Below are 24,086 nucleotides of genomic sequence, written 5' to 3'. Positions count from 1 at the left end.
AAGATCCACTTGCAGCCAAGTTTCAGCTTCCTGGCAGAGGCAATCAAGTTTTTGGCTAGAATATCCTGGTACTGGGTAAAGTTCATAATGCCATTGACCTTAACAAGGGCCCCAGGACCAGTGGAAGCAAAATATCCCCATAACATCAAATCAAATCAAATTTGACTTGCCACATGCGCCGAATACAACAGGTGTAGACATGACAGTGAAATCCTTATTTATAAGCCCTTATAAGTTGCCTTACAACATAATTAAAACAGATATTTTTTTTTGGGGGGGGAGGTTGTATCATTTCATTTACGCAACATGTCTACCACTTTGAAGATGCAAAATATTTTTTGGGGTGAAACAAACAAGAAATAAGACAAAAAAACAGAAAACTTGAGTGTGGTTAACTATTCACCCCCCCCCCCCCCCCCAGCTCCTTCAAGTTGGATGGGTTCCGCTGGTGTACAGCAATCTTTAAGTCATACCACAGATTCTCAATTGGATTGAGGTCTGTGCTTTGACTAGGCCATTCCAAGACATTTAAAGGTTTCCCCTTAAACCACTTGAGTGTTGCTTTAGCAGTATGCTTAGGGTCAATGTCCTGCTGGAAGGTGATCCTCCGTCCCAGTCTCAAATCTCTGGAAGACTGAAACAGGTTTCCCTCAAGAATTTCCCTGTATTTAGCGCCATCCATCATTCCTTCAATTCTGACCAGTTTCCCAGTCCCTGCCAATGAAAAACATCCCCACAGCATGATGCTGCCACCACCATGCTTCACTGTGGGGATGGTGTTCTCGGGGTGATGAGAGGTGTTGGGTTTGCGCCAGACATAGCGTTTTCCTTGATAGCCAAAAAGCTCCATTTTTGTCTCATCTGACCAGAATACCTTCTTCCATATGTTTGGGGAGTCTCCCACATGCCTTTTGGTGAACACCAAACTTGTTTGCTTATTTTTTTCTTGAAGCAATGGCTTTTTTCTGGCCACTCTTCCATAAAGCACAGCTCTGTGGAGTATACGGCTTAAAGTGGTCCTATGGACAGATACTCCAATCTCTGCTGTGGAGCTTTGCAGCTCCTTCAGGGTTATTGTGGTGCCATTCCATTTTTTAATAATGGATTTAATGGTGCTCCGTGGGATGTTCACATTTTCAGATATTTTTTTATAACCCAACCCTGATCTGTACTTCTCCACAACTTTGTCCCTGACCTGTTTGGAGAGCTCCTTGGTCTTCATGGTGTCGCTTGCTTGGTGGTGCCCCTTGCTTAGTGGTGTTGCAGACTCTGGGGCCTTTCAGAACAGGTGTGTATATATACTGAGATCATGTGACAGATCATGTGACACTTAGATTGCACACAGGTGGACTTTATTTCACTAATTATGTGACTTCTGAAGGTAATTGGTTGCACCAGATCTTATTTATGTGCTTCATAGCAAAGGGGGTGAATACATATGCACCCACCACTTTTCCGTTATTTATGTTTTAGAATTTTTTGAAACAAGTTTCTTTTTTCATTTCACTTGACCAATTTGGACTATTTTGTGTATGTCCATTACATGAAATCCAAATAAAAATCCATTTAAATTACAGGTTGTAATGCAACAAAATAGGAAAAACGCCAAGGGGGATGAATACTTTTGCAAGGCACTGTAATTAGCAGCTCATGGCTTGGGTGTAGAAGCTGTTCAGGGTCCTGTTGGTTCCAGACTTGGTGCATCGGTACCACTTGTCATGCGGTAGCAGAGAGAAGGGTCTATGACTTGGGTGGCCGGAGTCTTTGACAATTTTTAATCAGTTTTTTTTTATCAGTTTGTTTCTTAAGAATAAAAGCATACTTATTTCTGAAGTATAAAATAACACAGTATGTAAAATACCTATAAAGAAGCGGCAGTACAGCTGCAAGAGGAAAGGGACTACCGACTGGGCACACACTGGTTGAATCAACATTGTTTCCATGTTATTGCAATTAAATTACGTTGAACCAGTGTGAAAAATATGTTGAATTGACGTCTGTGCCCAGTGGGTACATGTACTGTTTCTTGTTGAATATTTATTGAAAAGAGATCCAGACAAGCCTCTCTGTATTCTTTGGTCACTCTAACGAGGAGCTGAAAAAAATAATATTTTAGCTTTTTTAGGACTGTTGCCGATGAGATTGTGAATTCAGAAAACCCAATTATTCCAGTCTGACATCGACTCCGCTTGTAATGAAAGGTGGATTAAAATAACACATCTCTAATCACTGTGTTCTAGCTGTTTCCATCTTTACTCCTCCTAGAAATAGAGAAGCATGACTCATCCACATCCACCTATTATGATAATGGTTGTTTTCATTATGAAGACAGGCAAAAGGTGAATTACTAGTAATTGGTTGTTCAGTTAACACTGGATCCAAATACAGGACAGCAGCACTCTCGCTTGTTGTGTTGTGTTCCATTTTAACAGGACATAATCCTCAGAAATGAAAGACGGATATTGTTGGACTTGATTGTTTCATTTCCCCCTTAGGAGCGACCAGGGTTGACCACCCCTGCCCACGCCGTGCCCCTCAGACTGGGCTAGCCCAAATAAATACCTGGGAGGCTTCATCCTGCTATTGTTTGGGAGAGAGAGGGCTGGGGTCCTGACTTTACAAACAGACTGAGTCAGGCTCTGAGGAGGCTCTGGGAAGGCTGGTCAGAGTGGGCCACTCTGATAGGACCAGCTAGACCTCTGCAGGAAGGGATGCAAGGCAGGTCATTAGCCACTAAGCCCTAGGTCTGCTGTACTGTCCAAGAGTCTGGATGTTACTTGTCCCACTAACCCGCCCATGACACTTGTAATTTACAGCTCTTTGAGGCCTGGGTGGACACTACTTTTACATTAATAAAATGTTGCCCTCTTGCTAGATTTATGACTAAAACCATAGGAAACAGTGCAAAACAGCTGTCAGCTCAACTGCTTTTAAGGGTAGGCAAACATTTAATTGGTGAACTACAAAGGGGATCTCCTAATTTTGTTCTGTTAAACAAGCTACACCATTGACTAATTATGAAAATAAGCCCCTTTAACCTTTGCTATGTTTTAAACTGATGTGTGAGTGACATAAAAAGCAGCAGCAGTGACGAAACTAATGGCATGTAACATTAGCGGGCCGATTGACCTGCAGTCAGGAAGTAAAGGAGCGGTAACTAGGCCTATAATAATGTTCTAAGATTAAGCCAAGACAAGTCAGTACACACATAGTAGTCTCATCTAAGGCTATCTGCGCAGTATCTCATAGGCCAACTTCTTCCTCAATAATCGTCCAGAAACCCCATACTTCTTAGCTCTTCTATTTGTGGGAACTTGTTGACTTTCACAATTCAGAAGAGGTTTGTCTGCCGGCCCGGGGGACTCAGATGCAGGCGGGCTCATTCCGTTCACAGGCATACAGAATAGATTTCTGTGCCGAAAGGCTTTATAAAACATGTCACTGCACAGTAGCAGTCAATGAGGCAAATATGCAATTTCAAGGTGCGCATTGCAGGAATGTAGTCAACATTTCTATTTACAACCTGCCTAAATTCGATCAATAATTTAGGCCTACATACCTTGAGCAGCAGGCTGCCAAGGAAAGAACCCACTGGGGCACAGACATAAATTCAGCTTCTATTCCACGTTGGTTCAACGTAATTTCAGTGAAATTATGTGGAAACAATGTTGATTCAACATGTGTGCCCAGTGGGATAAAAAAATTTCCACAAGTGTTTCAGAGGCATTCATGGAATTAAATGGAATGTTGCACTAGCCTAGCAATTTTATTGTAGCCCAATCAACTGCTGTCAACTCTGTAAAGCTAGTGTCCACATATTTAATATCTAGTGTGAAGTTGTTATTTAATTAGCCATTTAATTATGATTGTTCGTTATGTTTGTCTTTATAGGCATTGAGTTGACTATGGTAAATTATGATGATGATGATGATGATGATGATGATGATGATGATGATGATGATGATGACCACTTCGTTTTCGAAAACAGAACAGTTGTCAGTATTTTCATTTCAGATGCAGTGAATTGTTCGGCACTAGGCCATCATCTATAAGAGTGGCGCACATGGACATCTAGTGGAAATAATGTGTAAATCCATTTCTCGTGTGTAATCTTGGCCAGGGATACAAGTGGTATAAATATCATGATACTGGCCATTCCGATTGCTACTAGTGAGGGAGGCTCACTGGTTTATGAAAAAAAAAAACACTGTGGCGTTCCAGTATTCTATTTACAAGACAGAGGGTAAAGCAGATGCACATGTAAGTAGGAAACCCCATCATAATATGGTATTTATTACTTGTAGGCTATGTTAAATATAATTTGGATATCTGAAGAATATGCATAGCGTAAAAGTGTTACACTTTTTCTTTTGCGAATTAGGTGAGCCCTATCAAAAATGTCTTGAATTATATTTTGTGGTTCTGTTCATTTTTTTTTTAAAGGGGCTATCTGCATTTCAAACAATAACAAAGCAGACAGAAAATAGACAGAGCTATGGATACAAGGACCTTCCGTGCTATCAAAATGATAGTTTTAACCATATTTATTTCACTATACAATGTTTGTTTACAATTCAATTGTTTACAAACAATAGATTAAATAAGCATATATTTTGGGTTCTGATGGGGTAGGACAGTTGAACTAAGCTCATGAGGCATTTATAAGGTATATTCTTAGAAGCTATGGGTAGCTATATATCATTCATTTTAAAGTACAAAAAATGGATGCACCAATCTCAGATTGCCCCTTTAATTTGGTATTATATAATTTAATTGTTTTGAATTCAAACAAGGCATTTATGTGTTTCCTCTATTTCCTCTCCTTCAGTGTCTGATCCTATTCGGCTATGAAAAAGAAATAAGGCTTCAGCGCAAAATTGCGATTACATTTCCCATCGTGCATAAATGTTAACAACACAGCTCCACACTAGGACGCTTTGTCTTGACACCTGTTAGAGAAAGAGCCAAAGAATACACTATAGTTTAAAACAACCCTCCAATGTTTTAAGGTGGTTAAACATTGCTGCTTTTGCATGATTTTGGGCCTCGCATGAGGACTGGCAGAGGATACGGTCAACACAATGGAAAGTACCATATTAAATGAGCAGGACTTTTGGCCATTCAACAAATCCTTGAGGAACTCAACCCTTGGCAACGGGACCACCTGGGGGAACCAGACTAACCCCCTGAAACGGAATGACGAGGTGGCTAAAGTGGAGGTGACCGTGCTTGCCCTGGTCCTGTTCCTGGCCCTGGCTGGGAACCTGTGCGTTCTGGTGGGCATCCACACCACCAAGCACACCCAGTCCCGAATGTACTACTTCATGAAACACCTCAGCATCGCGGATCTGGTGGTGGCTATATTTCAGGTCCTGCCACAACTTATCTGGGACATTACTTTCCGTTTCTATGGACCCGATATCCTGTGCAGGTTGGTGAAATACCTTCAGATCGTTGGGATGTTCGCCTCTACCTATATGCTTGTTTTGATGTCCATAGACAGGTGCTTGGCGATTTGTCAGCCGCTTCGGTCTCTGCACAAGAGAAAGGACCGCTTCTATGTGATTATATCCTGGGTCCTCAGCCTATTGTTCAGCAGCCCACAGATGTACATATTTTCTCTGAAGGACGTTGGAGCTGGAGTGTATGACTGTTGGGGCGATTTCGTGGAACCCTGGGGTGCCAAAGCGTATATAACTTGGATTAGCCTTACCATCTACATCATACCAGTGGCCATACTGAGCCTTTGTTATGGGCTAATAAGCTTTAAGATATGGCAAAACTTTAGAATGAAAACCAAGAGGGACCAGTGCATAAGCCTCACCCCGAAGACTTCGAAAGGCCATGCGCTCGCCCGGGTGAGCAGTGTAAAGCTCATCTCCAAAGCGAAGATAACCACCGTTAAAATGACATTTGTCATAGTCCTGGCGTATATTGTTTGCTGGACACCTTTCTTCACCGTGCAGATGTGGACGGCTTGGGATGCAGCGGCGCCCCGGGAAGGTAAATTTAAACTAGAAAATAACCAGTAAAATGCAGTGTGGTGAGATTCTGTTCGTAATAGGAGCTACTTTAACCAGGGGCTTCGCAATTCTAGATTGTAGCCATTATTAATATGTATCTTTTGAAGTTAAACGACAATGAATGTCCATGGTTAATTTAAAACGCTCGGAATGTATTCTGCCTTGGGGTTTATCATGCGGTGTGCGTAATGTTGCATGCGGTGTACTATTATTTATCAGACTTCGGCATTCTGCGCCCCGGAGCAGCCCACAGCTCCAGTAATGATGGTGTAGGTAAATACTTAAATAATTACGAATAGCAAATAGCCTCGATTGTAATACAAATATACAAAGATACACTATACAGCCTTTGCCATTGACAGTCTATTGAAATTCGCACAAGTTTGGACACTGCACTTTTGCGCATGAAATGTTGGCCAACCTGAGGAACATCAGAGGATGTAAGATTAGATGCATCATATGGAGTAGCCGCCCACCACCACAGGCAGCGGATGAAATGACAACATACGCAGCATCTTATTATATGCCTCCGGCCAACCAAAATGCCATGTTGCAAATGAAGCTCTGCCCACCTATAGAATGTTATGGTGACTTGTGGAGACACGGGTGGAACGATCCGAATATGTATGGAATAATGTTACATTTGCCAAATAAATATTATTCGTTTTATTAATTTCATATAGGCCTATATAAGCCGTCAAAATATCCTTAATTTTAGAAAAGTGTTGGGCTGAATTTTTCAATGGTTGTCCAGAATTGGTACAGTTTTTTTCATGAAGAAAATAAAACACCACCACCGTCCATTTGATTCACTTTCTGTAACGAACAACAACAACATTGAGAGGGTGATCTTATTAGGCTATAAAACCCCTCCACTGAAGCGAAGCAAATGATCCTACCCACGATCATTTACATGCAACCAAAATAAGTCACTGGAAGCAGTCTTTCCTGAGTGTAACCTGCGTGGTTTGTGCGCACCTCTGAGGCCCAACCATCCGAGTCTGCCTGCAGTTCATCATTAGTCTGATTATACATGTACGCCGAAATATTGTTACCTGGGAGGCACATCGGAGCGCACGAGTCGGGCCACGCATGTCATCTCCTCAGTCCAGCACACAGGGCAGCGGCACCGCACCCTAGAGCTCTTCGATGGAGCAGACAGCCCATCACTGCAATTAATCTCTTAATGACGCGCTTTATGGCCACATCCAATGTTATTCATTAATTTGAGCAGAAATCTTAATTGGTTTTCGTCCAATAGGCTATGCTACCCCTGCTGTTGGAGTTTTGCATTACAATTTTCTTTACATTCCTTTCCAAGCAAATTGGCCTATAATGACTGTCCCGAAGGCATACACATTACAACAATGTTGTTGTCATAAACTTCCTGAAGTGTAGACTATACAAATATGTGAATATACTGATTTTTATATATTTTTTAATTACCCTGTTCAATGGTTGTTCAATGACTCACCAACAGTCATTGAACCATCATTGAACAGGGTAATTTTTGTGATTTACCGGGTATCGAACTCTGGTCATACTGTTTACTGTATCCCATTAGCCAGGCCTATTCACATTAGGATTCTGGCATTGAGGGGAGGGGGATTGGACAATCTGTGCTGAACTAAATACAGTATATGGCCTACTGTTTGGGGTTGCAATGTTGTTTATGTTCTATCCTTTGCAGAAGTATAATATATAATTGAAGCTATATTGCTGTAAACAGCTAAGGAGTATGATAAATCAAAGTGAGACCATCCATCCATTGGAAATACATCAGAGGTAGAGCACAGCACTATGTATTCAACACAACTGTTCTCTTCTGTTCTGTTCCCTCCTGATCCCCACAGCAACATCTTCAGACAAACACCAGGAAATAAAACAAGTTATTAGAATCCCCAAACAATCGTGCATTACAAGTGTAGGGAAAAATATAGAAATAACAAAGTTCTCATTTAAAAAATCTAGAGTAGATGTCCGCGCCCCCAGCGAAAAATAATTTGCATAATAATAAAAAAAACATCAAAATCCATCTGTTTTTTGTTGCATGGGCTGCGTCTCAATCCACTTCATCCGAGCGCTCTGGAGCAGGTTTTCATGAAGGATCTCTCTGTACTTTGCTCTGTTCATCTGTCCCCCGATCCTGACTAGTCTCCAAGTCCCTGCCACTGAAAAAAATCCCCACAGCATGATGCTGCCACCACCATGCTTCACCTTAGGGATGGTGCCAGGTTTTCTCCAGACCTGACGCTTGGCATTCAGGCCAGAGAGTTCAATCTTGGTTTCATCAGACCAGAGAATCTTGTTTCTCATGGTCTGAGAGTCCTTTAGGTGCCTTTTGGCAAACTCCAAGCGGGCTGTATAGTGCCTTTTACTGAGAAGTGGCTTACGTCTGGCCACTCTACCATAAAGGCCTGATTGGTGGAGTGCTGCAGAGATGGTTGTCCTTCTGGAAGGTTCTCTCATCTCCACAGAGGAACTCTGGAGCGCTGTCAGAGTGACCATCGGGTTCTTGGTCACCTCCCTGACCAAGGCCCTTCTCCCCCGATTGTTCAGTTTGGCCGGGAGGCCAGCTCTAGGAAGAGTCTTGGTGGTTCCAAACTTCTTCCATTTAAGAATGATGGAGGCCACTGTGTTCTTGGGGACATTCAATGCTGCAGAAATGTTTTTCTACCCTTCCCCAGATCAGAGCCTCGACACAATCCTGTCCCGGAGCTCTACGGACAATTCCTTCGACCTCATGGCTTGCTTTTTGCTCTGATATGCACTGTCAACTGTGGGACCTTATAAAGACAGGTGTGTGCCTTTCCAAATCATGTCCAATCAATTGAATTTACCACAGGCGGACTCCAATCAAGTTGTAGTAACAACTCAAGGATGATCAATGGAAACAGGATGCACTTGAGCTTAATTTCGAGTCTCATAGCAAAATGTCTGAATACTTATGTAAATAAGGTATTTCTGTTTTTTATTTTTAATACATTTGCAAAAATGTCTGAAAACCTGTTTTCGCTTTGTCATTACGGGTTATTGTGTGTAGATAAAAAATATAATTTAATCAATTTTAGAATAAGGCTGTAACGTAACAAAATGTGGAAAAAGTCAAGTGGTCTGAATACTCTCCGAATGCACTGTATATGGAAGTAGTTTATTGCCCCCAATTTTTTTTGTGTATGGGTAAAATAAATAAATAATAATTTCCAGATCTTTTTTTATATCTCTCAGATATAGGACAGACACTTTCAAACAAACTTCCGTTTGATTTATTTTTGGACTATCTGTTGTTGCATGTAGTGAATCTGTTGTTCATTGAGTTTCTATGGGCTAACAGCAGTAAGGCCAATACAGTTATAATGCAATATTGGGCATTTACTCTGATAGCAGATACACAGGGGATGCAACATGGTACAAATAGTTTATTTTCACTATAAGTTTCCATACAATACAATTGGAAAATCCATAATTTATTGGCTTTAACATTGAAAGAAAGTAAATTATAAACCATTTGAAGCAGCCATTATGGAAGAGATCCTGGCTGCATGTGGCTATGGAGAGATAAAGTATCCATTAGCTAGCAGCACCACAGCCAGTAGTGAGCCCAGACAGCCATACAGACTAATGGGCTATTACTGAGGAGGCCATTAGTAACATATGCTGCGCTTTGCTAATGTTTAATAAGGACCACATCACAGTGCCTATTACCTCCATCATGGCAGATAATGACGCCAGCATTACACCTATTCACATTCAGATAACAACCTATCAAGACACACTTTTAATACTCTTCTGATGATACTATAATGTAGGATTTAAGTCATGACACTGTATTACAGAGCAGATTATTTGACATACCCCTTGATAGAGCTAAGATAACCTGTAGCTTCCTTTTCTTGCCACAGAGAAGCTAAACTGCTGTAAATTGAAAACATCAGTTAGTACAGAATGGTTGTCAGTGGTTGTTTTCCTCATGGAAAACCATTATACATTGGCTCCCCAGAGATGGGCTCGCTCAAATAAGAAGATAATTTTCCACCACTCTCACAATAAATCAAACTGCAAACACAACAAAAGTTCAAGTTCTCTGTTTCCTGCTTTCCCTGAAAAGGGGGGAACTCAGCAGAAACGGAATGCCCAAACAGCAACCCACAGCAATATCCTTGATTGAAGCTCCATGTGGACCTGTGCTTCCTCCCTCTTGCTACACAGCAGTCTCATAGCTCATAATTAAGGGATTTAGGACTTGAATACACACTCATATATACAAACACACATGTAAATACATAATCTCACACACACACACACACACACACACACACACACACACACACACACACACACACACACACACACACAAACACACAAACACACCCACATTAAACTGTAGTATACACTTAGTGTACAAAACATAGACTAACCAGGTGAATCCAAGTGAAAAATATGATCCCTTATTGATGTCACTTGTTAAATCCACTTCCAACAGTGTAGATGAAGAGGAGGAGACAGGTTAAAGAAGGATTTTTAAGCCTTGAGACAATTGAGACATGGATTGTGTATGTGTGCCATTCAGAGGGTGAATGGGCAATACAAAACATTTAAGTGCTTTTGAACGTAGTATGGTAGTAGGTGCCAGGCGCACCAGTTTGAGTGCATCAAGAACTGCAACGCTGCTGGGTTTTTCACGTTCAACAGTTTCCCGTGTGTATCAAGAATGGACCACCACCCAAAGGACATCCAGCCAACTTGACACAATAACCATTAAGAGGTTAAATACAGGACATGAGCCAATTCCATTAAAGAGCGACTGAAAATGGCCTATGTAACATCGATATGAGTCCGATAAATTTTGTTTAGTGTCAAAATGGACTACTAAGTGTAAATAGGATAAAATTGGTCATAAAGTCAGTCTCGTCCCAAACGGAGATTTGCGAGATGATTGGAAAAAATGGTATGTCACAGAATGAAGAATACCGTAACAGTTTTCATTGGGTTGGGTTTATTTAAATCCTGCCCACATGCCCACAGCTGGCAGCACCCAAGTAATCATCAATTCGGAATGCAGCCGCACTGCACGCGACCCAATTGATGCAATCTCTATTGCACTCCACACTGCCCTTTCCCACCTGGACAAGAGGAACACCTATGTGAGAATGCTATTCATTGACTACAGCTCAGCATTCAACACCATAGTGCCCTCAAAGCTCATCACTAAGCTAAGGATCCTGGGACTAAACACCTCCCTCTGGATCCTGGACTTCCTGACGGGCCGCCCCCGGGTGGTAAGGCTAGGTAACAACACATCTGCCACACTGATCCTCAACACGGGGGCCCCTCAGGGGTGCGTGCTCAGTCCCCTCCTGTACTCCCTGTTCACCCACGACTGCATGGCCAGGCACGACTCCAACACCATCATTAAGTTTGCCGACGACACAACAGTGGTAGGCCTGATCACCGACAACGATGAGACAGCCTATAGGGAGGAGGTCAGAGACCTGGCCGTGTGGTGCCAGGACAACAACCTCTCCCTCAACGTGACCAAGACAAAGGAGATGATTGTGGACTACAGGAAAAAAAAGAGGACTGAGCACGCCCCCATTCTCATCGACGGGGCTGTAGTGGAACAGGTTGAGAGCTTCAAGTTCCTTGGTGTCCACATCACCAACGAACTATCATGGTCCAAACACACCAAGACAGTCGTGAAGAGGGCACGACAAAGCCTATTCCCCCTCAGGAGACTGAAAAGATTTGGCATGGGTCCCCAGATCCTCAAAAAATTATACAGCTGCACCATCGAGAGCATCCTGACTGGTTGCATCACCGCCTGGTATGGCAACTGCTTGGCCTCCGACCGCAAGGCACTACAGAGGGTAGTGCGTATGGCCCAGTACATCACTGGGGCCAAGCTTCCTGCCATCCAGGACCTCTATACCAGGCGGTGTCAGAGGAAGGCCCTCAAAATTGTCAAAGACTCCAGCCACCCTAGTCATAGACTGTTCTCTCTGCTATCGCACGGCAAGCGGTACCGGAGTGCCAAGTCTAGGTCCAAAAGACTTCTCAACAGCTTCTACCCCCAAGCCATAAGACTCCTGAACAGCTAATCATGGCTACCCGGACTATTTGCACTGCCCCCCCACCCCATCCTTTTACGCTGCTGCTACTCTGTTAATTATTTATGCATAGTCACTTTAACTCTACCCACATGTACATATTACTTCAACTACCTCAACTAGCCGGTGCCCCCGCACATTGACTCTGCACCGGTACCCCCCTGTATATATAGCCTCCCTACTGTTATTTTATTTTACTTCTGCTCTTTTTTTCTCAACACTTTTTTTGTTGTTGTTTTATTTTTACTTTTTTGTTAAAAATAAATGCACTGTTGGTTAAGGGCTGTAAGTAAGCATTTCACTGTAATGTCTGCACCTGTTGTATTCGGCGCATGTGGCCAATACAATTTGATTTGATTTGATTTGAATTGTAATGTCCATGGTCAATTTGGTTTGACATTCGATATCCCTATGGGGCTAGTTAGGGACCTTCAGTAAATTACACAATGTACATGGGACAATATTTTTAAATGTCAACAGCAGCAAATTCCAATGACTTAAAAACCTGAAACCTACTTTAAATTGTAGATATTCATAGACACATATTGAAAGCATTTAATGAGACATTGACGGTCCCTAACTAGCCCCAGAGATAGGCTATCCAATCAGTAGTGGTGCGTGGGTAAAATCACTGGGGAAGCCAGAAAAAAAAACAATTTGTACAACCTATGTGTTGTGATAATTGCATTGTTTGCTCTATAACATGTTAGTTCATATGCCTTGCCACCGTGATATATAGGCCTAAGGCCCAGACAATAAGAAGACACAGTGGCAGAATAAATTCATCCACACATTTGTTTCATCACAAAACCGGAGAGCTTTCATTACTTTTGATGAACATCTTTGTAAAGCACATTGAATTGCTTCAATGTATGAATTGTGCTATATAAATAAACGATTAGTTACCGGAGTGTAACTCCAGTTCTATGAGTGGAGCGGAGCCCCATAGGGGAGCTCTGCTCCTAATGGTTTACCCTCTGCCCTAAGGCAGCAGCAGCCTGAGACAAAATTATGCACACACCTACAGCCAATAGGAGTACAGGTGTCCTTATAAGAGGGGACGCTTCCCCTCAATCAGCCTCCCGAGATATTTTTCTTCAGCGAGACTAGAGAGGGTCGGCAGGGCCTTAAGTCCTATGGGGCTCCGCTCCACTCATAGAACTGGAGTTACACTCCGGTAACTAATCGTTCTATATCGTGGAGCTCCGCCCCATAGGGGAGCTCTGCTCCTAATGGTTTAAGGCGGAGCGTAGCGCTCCAAAATGTACTCCCTGCCGAGCCTAACACTTCCCATCAAAACGAGAAAGTCAGGCCCAGCAATGGCTGTAACCGAGTCCCGCAGTACTGCAACTAAAAACCCCTACGGGCGTCACAATATACCGCGTCATCGGTTAAAAGACCCGCCCCACCTAGTCCAATGGCAATGCCAATGACTAGTGGGCAGATCACCAGAATAGAAGCCATACTAATCTGTACTAGCAGATAGATGTGCCTCAATATCCTGTGAAAACACTACCGACCACTAATGGAATGACATCAAATGTCACTCTACATTATGAACGCGGTAGACCGCCTCACTCACTCAATGGAATCCCAGAGATTAGTGGGCAGGAACAAAACATGAGTCATACTAACTGAGCGAGCAGATAGATGACCTCATATTCTGTTAATCCACGCATGCCTCTACTGTACTGAGCTTGTCAGTCAGGATTCATGCCACAAAATATGTTTTCTCATCCAAAGCGGACCTGATGGAAACCCAGTCCATAGTCCTGCTTTTCCCTCTCTTCCTAGCTCCAGATCTCCCTTCAGCTATGTTGAGTACAGACCGAGCCAAAGAGTTAGAAAACACATCTGTTAAAGACACGTCTTCCTAACCAAAAGCGGATCTGATGGAAACCTGTGTCCACAGTCCTGCTTCTCCTCTCCTTCTTGCTCAAGATCTCCCTTCAGCCACGCTGAGTATAGATCGAGCCAGAGAATTGGAAGACATATCTAAGAGATAGAAACGGATAAATGGAGACGGCGTCGACCAGGATGCTGCTCTACAGATATCCTCTACTCCCGTTCCTCTAAAAAGGGCAGTAGAAGCCGCTACTCCACGAGTGGAGTGAGCTCTGATACCCTGAGGCAATTGCCGCCCTGCTACCTCATAAGCTGTCTCAATGCCTTCGCAAAGCCAGTGAGACAGCCTCTGTTTTGAAAGTGGTCTACCTAGTGCAGCCGCACCGTGACACACAAACAACTGAGGCGATGACCTAATCGCTGCTGTGCGCTCGACGTAACACGCCAAAGCGCGTACCGGGCACAGGCGATGGAGCTTTTCCTCACTCCTCTCTCTATGAGGAGGAGGAGAAAAAGCCCACAGCTCCACGGTCTGTGACCTATATGAACTCTTAATAACCTTCGGCACAAATGCCGGGTTAGGACGTAACACTGCTCTGCTCAGGTCACCATTGATGGCCAGGCAGTCAGGTCTCGTCGAAAGAGCACACAAATCACTGACCCGCTTAGCTGTAGTCAAAGCGAGCAACAGTGCTGTCTTGATAGACAGCATCTTGAGGGGTATTTGATTCAATGGCTCGAACGGCGACTTACATAGCGCTTCGAGTACCAAAGCCAAATCCCACTGAGGAAGCGTGACTCTAGGTGTTGGCCTAAGTCGCCGCGTTCCTAATAGGAAGCGTTTCACTAGAGGGTGACTAAAGACATTGTCTCTGCCAAAACCCTCATGACAAGCTGAAATCGCTGCTGCAAACACTCTAATCGTGGCAGGCGATTTTTGCTTATCAAACATGAGCTGCAGAAAAGAGAGAATACTCTCCACCTGACAGCTCATGGGGTCCACACTTTGTGTGACACACCATCGTGAAAACACGTTCCATCTACTGGCATACATCTTAGAAGTGGAACTGGCACGTGAACCCTGTATGGTCCTGATCACCGCATCAGATAACCCACGGCGCTCTAGCCTGTCCCTCTCAGCAGCCAGGCCTTCAGTGGTTGGCCGATTATGGGCAATTTCCCTATCGTGCCAGCCGCCTGAGACAACGCGTCCCGTCGATGTGGAATTGGCCAAGGTGGCGCAATCAACATCTGACTCATCTCCGCAAACCACAGAGCCCCCGGGCGATCGGGCGCTATCAGTATCACTGACAGCCCCCCCTGACCTCACCCTGGCTAGCAGTGGGAGAATGCAGGACAGCGGAGGGAATGCATACAGGAGAACTCTCGGCCATGGTTGGTGCGCAAAGGCATCCCTTCCCAGTGGCGGATCGTCCTGTTCCCTCAGAGAGAACCACAGAGGACATTGCGCGTTCACGCGTGACGCGAATAGGTCCACCTCGGCTCTCCCGAATTGTTCCCAAATCTGGAGAACAATGTCTGGATGCAGACACCACTCGTCGTCTCGAGGACCCCCTCTTGACATGAGGTCTGCTCCTACGTTCAAGTAGCCCGGAATGTGTGCTGCTCTCAATGAGCGAAGGTGCTCGTGAGCCCACAGCCACAATTCCTCTGCCGCCCGATGGAGAGCAGGAGACCTGACTCCTCCCTGGCGATTTATGTGGGCTACTGTGGTCCGGTTGTCTGACCAGACCAGCACATCGCGACCCCGAAGGGTAGACGCGAAGTGGGTCAGAACCAGTCGAACCGTTTCCAACTCCAGGAGGTTGATGTGAAGACCTGATTGAGGCCACACATCTCCTATCGCTTGTGTCTGACATGTCCCTCCCCATCCCGTCAGGGACGCATCCGTGAATACTGGGATGTGAGAGGACACCTTTCCTATCGGGACTCCGTGCGTGAGAACGTGCGAGTTTCTCCAATAGTTTAGGTCTGCACTGAGCGAGAGGGGAACCACCACCAACCGATTGACGCAATGGGTCTAGTCTTAGTTGGGCGAACCATCGCTGCGTCCTGCGCATGTGCAGGAGTCCCAGCGGAACCACAGAGTGGGCTGACGACATGAGACTCAAAAGTGACATGATCGACAGCGCCGTCACCGTGTGATTCGGACGACACTTCCTTAGGGCTAGCAACAAGGCTACCCTTCGGGGGTCCGAAATTCGAGCCCTCATCCTCACAGTGTCTAGCTGTATCCCCAGGTAGACAATCTGATGAGTGGGCCAGGGCGCGCTCTTTTTCCAATTCACAGCAAACCCCAGACTTGTGAGATGCATCACTGTCTGTGTTGTGTGAGTGATCGCCAGCTCTGCTGACGGGGCGAGAACCAGTAGGTCGTCCAGGTAGGCTAGTAGCCGTATTCCCTGACGACGCAACGGTTCCAATGCCGCCTCCACACACTTTGAAAATGTGCGAGGTGCCAGGGCATACCCAAATGGCATCCTCGTGTATTCGTACGCCACCCCTTGAAAGGCGAACCGCAGAAACTTCCTGTGACGCGGCTGAACCGGCACATGAAAGTACGCGTCCTTTAGGTCTATGCTCGTACAAAAATCCCCTTTCTGGACACATTCCAGCAGGCGTTTTGTCGTTAGCATTCGGAAGGGCCGTTTGGTTATGCTCTCGTTGAGAATGCGTAAATCCAAAATCGGCCTCACTCCTCCCGTCTTTTTGGGCACTAGGAAATAAGGCGAATATAGCCCTTTGTTCCTTTGCTCCCGGGGAACTACTGTCACCGCCTCCTTCGCCAAAAGTTCCGTAATCTCTGTCATCAGAGCGGCCACTTTGTCTGGCGTCTTCATCACCGTCTCCACCACTCCCCTGAACGGGGGTGGGGTCCGGTGGAATTGGAGAGCATAACCCTTCTGCAACATCTGTTCTAGCCAGCGTGAGAGGGTGCAGCTTCTTCGCCACTGCCAGCAATGCAGAGAAAGTGGCTGGGCGCGAAGCTGTGGTGCATCCAGTAGGAAGGACCTGTATTCCTCTATGGCCCTTACCGCCACTGTTCCCCGACATTGAAGTGGTGGAACAGCCCAAGGTGGGCCTCCCGTGAAAGGGAGAGGAAATGCGTTCTGAGAAAGAAAGAGGAGTAGGGACGTCAGTTAAACCCGTAACCGTCGTATTCCTGCCCTCCTTGAACGCATCGCGGGTCTGAATTGCGCTGACCGAGGCCACAGCCTGCGGCAGGGCACCATCCCCAGCGAGCGATTGCGTCATCTTAGGTGACTGCAATTCGCTATCAGAGCCCTTCACTACAGTACTCCTAGAAGTCTGTAGTATGAGGTCTCTATGAGGTAAAACAAGACGGCGCCTTGATACCTTCTTAACTTTCACCTTCTGTGTGTGTTCAACTCTGCACCCCTGGTGGGTTGATTCACGCTCAGTGTGGTGAGTACTGGCTCGTTCTGTCAGGGGAGCTGATACTTTGGTTATACCCATAACGCTAGTAATCCTGCCCTCCGTGAACGTAGCATGGGTCTGAATCGCATTAACCGAGACCTTGGTCTGCGATAATGCGCCGTCCCCAGATAGCTGCTGTGTTACAATGCCTGGGGGCGCCGATACTCTGGGCACCTTGGTGACCGCGGTAATCGGGCCCTCCGTGAACGCAGCATGGGTCTGGCTCGTACTAGTGGAGACCTTAGTCTGTACTAGTGCGCCATCCCCAAATAGCGGCTGCGTCCTCATGTCAGAATCTGACCGGGACTGCTGCCTTCTATGTAAAGCACTTCTTATACGTGAAGTGTGATGTGACGACCTGATTGAGGTCTTCTGGATACCTACTCTTAGTGCCTGTTCAGCAACGCACCCTTGGTGGGCTGAACGGCTCTTAGAGTGGTAAGGAAGAGAGGGTGAGATTTGAACGCTCTCGGACGTATTATGGAAAAGAGGCTCTTTTTTGACAAAGTCAGGTGGAGCCAACTCTTTATGAAACACATCAACAAAAGCATTTACATCAGCACCCGTCCCTTCAACCGAAGGGTGGGGGGGAACAGTGGGCGCGTTCGACACCATCGATGCGTCCTCCATCCTCTCCCCCGCGTCCCGTCACGTACGCCTCCTCTTGCCTCCCTTGGAGGGCCAGGTCGGCGTCCTCGTCACCTCCCTCGCCGGCTGTAGTGGGGCTACCGTAGCTGCTGGGAGGGCCGAGCCCGCTCCCTTGCTGCTCGTGGCCGCCGGATGACGCCGATTACGCCGCCTCGTCGTAGATCCCGGTCTACTTAGAGGGGCGGAGGTAGATGGCCTTTGGGGAGGAGGGGGGCCGAGTCGTCCTGCCAACGGCAGGTGCTTGGCCAAGTGCTTCTTCTCCTCCTCCAACTTCGAAAAACGCTGCGTAGCCTCTTTGACTGCAACCCCAAAGAGGCCGTCGTCAGAGAGGGGGGCGTTCAAGAGAGACGTCCTGTCTGCCTCTTTCATGGAAGTCAAAGACAACCAGAGGTGTCGTTCCCCGACCACCGAAGTGGCCATGGATCTCCCCGCGCAGACTGCGGACGCCTGTGTAAGGTGGAGTATGGCGCCAGAAATCCTGGACGCCTCCTCCACCTCCTCTGGTGCCATCTCTGTCTTACCCGTGGTTAAACGGGACAGAGAGGCCGCCAAGAGGGCAATGTTGTTAGCTGCTGCTACAGCTTGGGCTCCCAACCCAAAAGACTTCTCCAACAGCGACGCTGTGAGTCGGTCCTTCTGGGATGGCAACGTGGCCTTCTTGGAAGAGGGCCAAGGGCTCGAACCCGGTACGAGATACGCCGCCATGGCGCTCTCTAACCTGGGGATCCCCTGACCCTGGAACCTTCCTTCCACTCTCGTGAATGGGAGATACGCTTTTACAGGCGAACGCGCCGCTAAAGGTGCCTCCCACGAGCCTCCAACGTACCTAGCCAAAGAAGGCATGGCAGGAGCCACTGGCTCTGCCGCCTTCCTCGGCCTGGAATAAGGACCGCCCTCCATCATATCAACCTCCGGTGCGGAGGGAAGAGGGGGCAGGCTTATTGCCAGCCGTTGAGCAGCTCTCTCAATGAGACCCGGAAAATCCGCTCTCAGAGAGGCTGCAGCGAAAGAGAGAGCTTCTGATCTCTCAGAGCTCGTATCCCCTTCGCTATAGGGACTACAAGCCCTCTCGCTCTCCAGAGGAAAGGGGGGCTTGAAAGTATGAGGGACGGGGTCCGACTGTTCCATTGGAATGCCAGACCCTTCCTCAAAATCCCCATCTTCCCCCGAGTCTGCGCCGTCGGACGACGCCTCTGAAGCAGAGGCTAGTATCGACAACACATCCTCAAGGGGGATGTCCTCCCTGAAAAACGCCCAACGCTGCTTCCTCTCCTTTAAAGAAAGGAGGGCGCAGGAGGCGCAATTCGGGGGACTGCAGACATGCTGGGCATTCTGGGATCCCAAACACACGAAACATAAGTCGTGGTGGTCACCGGCCGCCATGGAGGTGCATCTGCACTGAGCTCTGAAAAGAGCTTTTGGGGTGGGGGGAAATCACCCGGTGTGCTCATTTAGACGACGTTGATGACTGGAATATCAACGGCGTTTTCGTCCTGAGTCTTCGTGCTTCGTCTCTTCTTGGCTCTTCAGTCTAGTCATCCAGTCGCTGAAGAAAAAGGGAGGCTGATTGAGGGGAAGCGTCCCCTCTTATAGGGACACCTGTACTCCTATTGGCTGTAGGTGTGTGCATAATTTTGTCTCAGGCTGCTGCTGCCTTAGGGCAGAGGGTAAACCATTAGGAGCAGAGCTCCCCTATGGGGCGGAGCTCCACGATATAGAACTTGCTTGCTTGCTTGCTGGTGAAGTCCACAAAGCATATTGCATGTAACAAGCAGTTACATGACCTACAGCATGGTCAAGCAATTTAATGTAATAACAAATTATCATAATAAAAAAAATAAGTGAATGTTTCTGACATTTTCGGACTAGTGAACAACTATTGATTGAGAACCACAAAGAGTTTCTGCAAGTCGCAAAAAAAACAGGAGCTGCCTCCACTATTCTATCACTATTTCAACTTCAAAATGTCAACATCATCAAATCACCTCTGCTTATTCTAATACAGTGACAACTAAAAGATACCAAAAACACATTTAGTCCAATCAACATAAGCTAAATATGTTTTTTTTTATTTCACCTTTATTTAACCAGGTAAGCCAGTTGAGAACAAATTCGACTGCGACCTGGCCAAGATAAAGCAAAGCAGTGCGATAAAAACAACAACACAGAGTTACATATGGGGTAAAACAAAACATAAAGTCAAAAATACAACAGAAAATATATATACAGTGTGTGCAAATGTAGCAAGTTATGGAGGTAAGGCAATAAATAGGCCATTGTGCAAAATAATTACAATTAGCATTAACACTGGAATGATAGATGTGCAAGAGATGATGTGCAAATAGAGATACTGGGGTGCAAATGAGCAAAATAAATAACAATATGGGGATGAGGTAGTTGGGTGGGCTAATTTCAGATGGGCTGTGTACAGGTGCAGTGATCGGTAAGGTGCTCTGACAACTGATGCTTAAAGTTAGTGAGGGAGATAAGAGTCTCCAGCTTCAGACATTTTTGCAGTTCGTTCCAGTCATTGGCAGCAGAGAAATGGAAGGAATGGTGGCCAAAGGAGGTGTTGGCTTTGGGGATGACCAGTGAGATATACCTGCTGGAGCGCATACTACGTGGCTATCCATGGTTCTGATTTGTGTGTGTGTGTGTGTGTATGCTTGCGTGCGTGCAAGTAGAAAAAACATGTTGAATCACCCTACATGTAGAGAAGCGTCAATGCCATCCTCCTCTCTTCCATGTTGACGAAACGGTCTATGACTCTGTCATACAGTACACGCTTGTAATTTTTGTTGTCCTAGGCTACCTGGCTAAAATGCTTGCTCGCTAGCCCAGCTTCCTTTCATGGGCAACGTTAGCCAGTTGACCAACTTTGCCACGGTAGCACATCAGCCAGCTGATTCTAATATTGGCTAAATAAGTTATCTAGCTCTAGCTAGCCTAGGCGACTTCAAGACACAAGACCTGAGGGGTAGACTACAGTCGTGGTCAAAAGTTTTGAGAATGACACAAATATACATTTTCACAAAGTCTGCTGCCTCAGGTTTTATGATGGCAATTTACATATAATCCAGAATGTTATGAAGAGTGATCAGATGAATTGCAATTAATTGCAAAGTCCCTCTTTGCCATGAAAATGAACTTAATCCCCAAAAAACATTTCCACTACATTTCAGCCCTGCCACAAAAGGACCAGCTGACATCATGTCAGTGATTCTCTCGTTAACACAGGTGAGAGTGTTGACGAGGACAAGGCTGGAGATCACTCTGTCATGCTGATTGAGTTAGAATAACAGACTGGAAGCTTTAAAAGGAGGGTGGTGCTTGAAATCATTGTTCTTCCTCTGTTAACCATGGTTTACACAAAAAGGGCTTCACAGGCAAGGATTTTGCTGCTAGTAAGATTGCACCTAAATCAACCATTTATTGGATCATCAAGAACTTCAAGGAGAGAGGTTCAATTGTTGTGAAGAAGGTGACAGGGCGCCCAAGAAAGTCCAGCAAGCACCAGGACCGTCTCCTAAAGTTGATTCAGCTGCGGGATCGCGGCACCACCAGTGCAGAGCTTGCTCAGGAATGGCAGCAGGCAGGTGTGCGTGCATCTGCACGCACAGTGAGGTGAAGACTTTTGGAGGATGGCCTGGTGTCAAGAAGGGCAGCAAGGAAGCCACTTCTCTCCAGGAAAAACATCAGGGACAGACTGATATTCTGCAAAAGGTACAGGGATTGGACTGCTGAGGACAGGGGTAATGTCATTTTCTCTGATGAATCCCCTTTCCGATTGTTTAGGGCATCAGGAAAAAAGCTTGTCCGGAGAAGACAAGGTGAGCGCTACCATCAGTCCTGTGTCATGCCAACAGTAAAGCATCCTGAGACCATTCATGTGTGGGGTTGCTTCTTAGCCAAGGGAGTGGGCTCAATCAGAATTTTGCCTAAGAACACAGCCATGAATAAAGAATGGTACCAACACATCCTCCGAGAGCAACTTCTCCCAACCATCCAAGAACAGTTTGGTGACAAACCAATGCTGTTTTCAGCATGATGGAGCACCTTGCCATAAGGCAAAAGTGATAACTAAGTGGCTCTGGGAATAAAACATTGACATGTTGGGTCCATTGCCAGGAAACTCCCCAGACCTTAATCCCATTTAGAACTTGTGGTCAATCCTCAAGAGGCGGGTGGACAAAAAAAATCCCACAAATTCTGACAAACTCCAAGCATTGATTATGCAAGAATGGGCTGCCATCAGTCAGGAGGTGGCCCAGAAGTTAATTGACAGCATGCCAGTGCGGATTGCAGAGGTCTTGAAAAAGAAGAGTCAACACTGCAAATATTGACTCTTTACATTACTTAATGTAATTGTCAATAAAAGCCTTTGACACTTATGGAATGCTTGTAATTATACTTCAGTATACCATAGTAACATCTGACAAAAATATCTAAAAACACTGAAGCAGCGAACTTTGTGAAGACCAATACTTGTGTCATTCTCAAACTTTTGACCACGACTGTACAAAGCAGGATCAAAGAGTTAGCCAGCTAACCTAATTATTCAGAAATAACTTTTTATTTTTAGAAAGATAAGCTTGAAATGGGCATGGTCTAATTGACACAACAACCAAAAACACATATGTAACTTTAGCTTTCTTATTGAATCAGAAAATCAACAGTTATTTCTGATTGTTTATCGAAGTTAGCTGGCTAACTCATTGATGCTGCGTTCTAGTATACCCCTCTGGTTAGACTGTTTCAAGTTATCTAGAAGGGTGAGTGACTGTAACTGTGTACTGTTTTGGCAGAGTGAATGTACAAACGCTTGCCATGTGCGAACACACACACAAGAGACACCCACATTAAACCACCCACCCAAGACAACTCTTGTTTGGCTTCAGTCATGGCCACTGCATTTCTTAAATGCATACTTCGGGATTTTGGCAATGAGGCCATTTATCTACTTCCCCAGAGTCAGATGATCACGTGGATACCATTTTTATGTAGATAAAGGGCCTCATTGCCAAAATCCCGAAGTATCCCTTCAATGACCAAGCCAAAACATATTGTCTATTCTTAAGAACAATCCAAAGAGAGAGGGAGGGGGGGGGGGGAGATAATGAATGGTTTCCTCAGAAGAACCAGAGGATACTTTCGTAATTAGGAAAGATGGCATTTCACAACAACCATGTTTATTTACATTTTAGTCATTTAGCAGACGCTCTTATCCAGAGTGAGTGTATTTATTTTTTTCATACTGGCCCCCATGGGAATTGAACCCACAACCCTGGTGTTGCAACTGCCATACTCTACCAACTGAGCTACACGGATGTTAAGCTCTCTCTGAAATGTAGACTATTACGACGTGTGAATGAGATCAATGGAAATCGTTCGATCCAATCAGATATCATCTTTAAAAATGTATTTTATATCTTCAAACAAATGAATGTCTACCGCAAAACACTAGAACCCACTTCTTGCACCAATTGTTAATTTGCAATCAGTAAAAATCAAAGTGTGTGTCTTGTTTCCCCAGCCTTGCCCTTCATCATCTCCATGCTGCTGGCCAGTCTGAACAGCTGCTGTAACCCGTGGATCTACATGTGCTTTGCGGGCCACCTGTTCTCAGACCTGAGGCAGAACTTTGTGTGCTGCTCGGCCCGCTACCTCAAGTCCTCCCAGTGCCAGTGCGAGCGTGACCACGACTCCAGCCGCAAGAGCAACTCCTCAACCTACGTCATCAAGAGCACCAGCAGCCAGAGGAGCATCACACAGACCTCCACCACATGAGACGCCCTCCCTCCCCCCAAGACCTCCCAGGTCAAAACTGTGAACCCCTCACACACACCCTCCACCACCGCCCCAAACCCACACTTCTCCTTCCCTACTGTTGTCCCGCTCCGGGGGAGGCTCACCTAAAACTATTGCACTGCTTTTTATTTCATGTTGGACATGGTTTGTCAAGAGTAAAATGAACGATTAATTGTTGTACAGATGGAGATTTATT

At 45.7% G+C, this 24,086-nt stretch overlaps 1 protein-coding gene across 1 annotated transcript; it reads left to right on the top strand.

Annotated features, from left to right (window-relative positions):
• Positions 1-5,081: 5,081 nt before the first annotated feature.
• Positions 5,082-23,869, top strand: LOC311134341 (isotocin receptor-like; the record flags this gene model as incomplete). The annotated part of the gene is made up of 2 exons (XM_084167989.1): positions 5,082-6,003; positions 23,616-23,869. 2 exons carry the CDS (start codon positions 5,082-5,084, stop codon positions 23,867-23,869), a joined length of 1,176 nt encoding a protein of 391 aa, XP_084024115.1.
• Positions 23,870-24,086: the final 217 nt, after the last annotated feature.

This window comes from Coregonus lavaretus (assembly GCF_964263955.1).
Source record: "Coregonus lavaretus genome assembly, chromosome: 8".
Taxonomy (NCBI): Eukaryota; Metazoa; Chordata; class Actinopteri; order Salmoniformes; family Salmonidae; genus Coregonus; species Coregonus lavaretus.
This window is presented reverse-complemented; position numbering and strand designations above follow the sequence as displayed.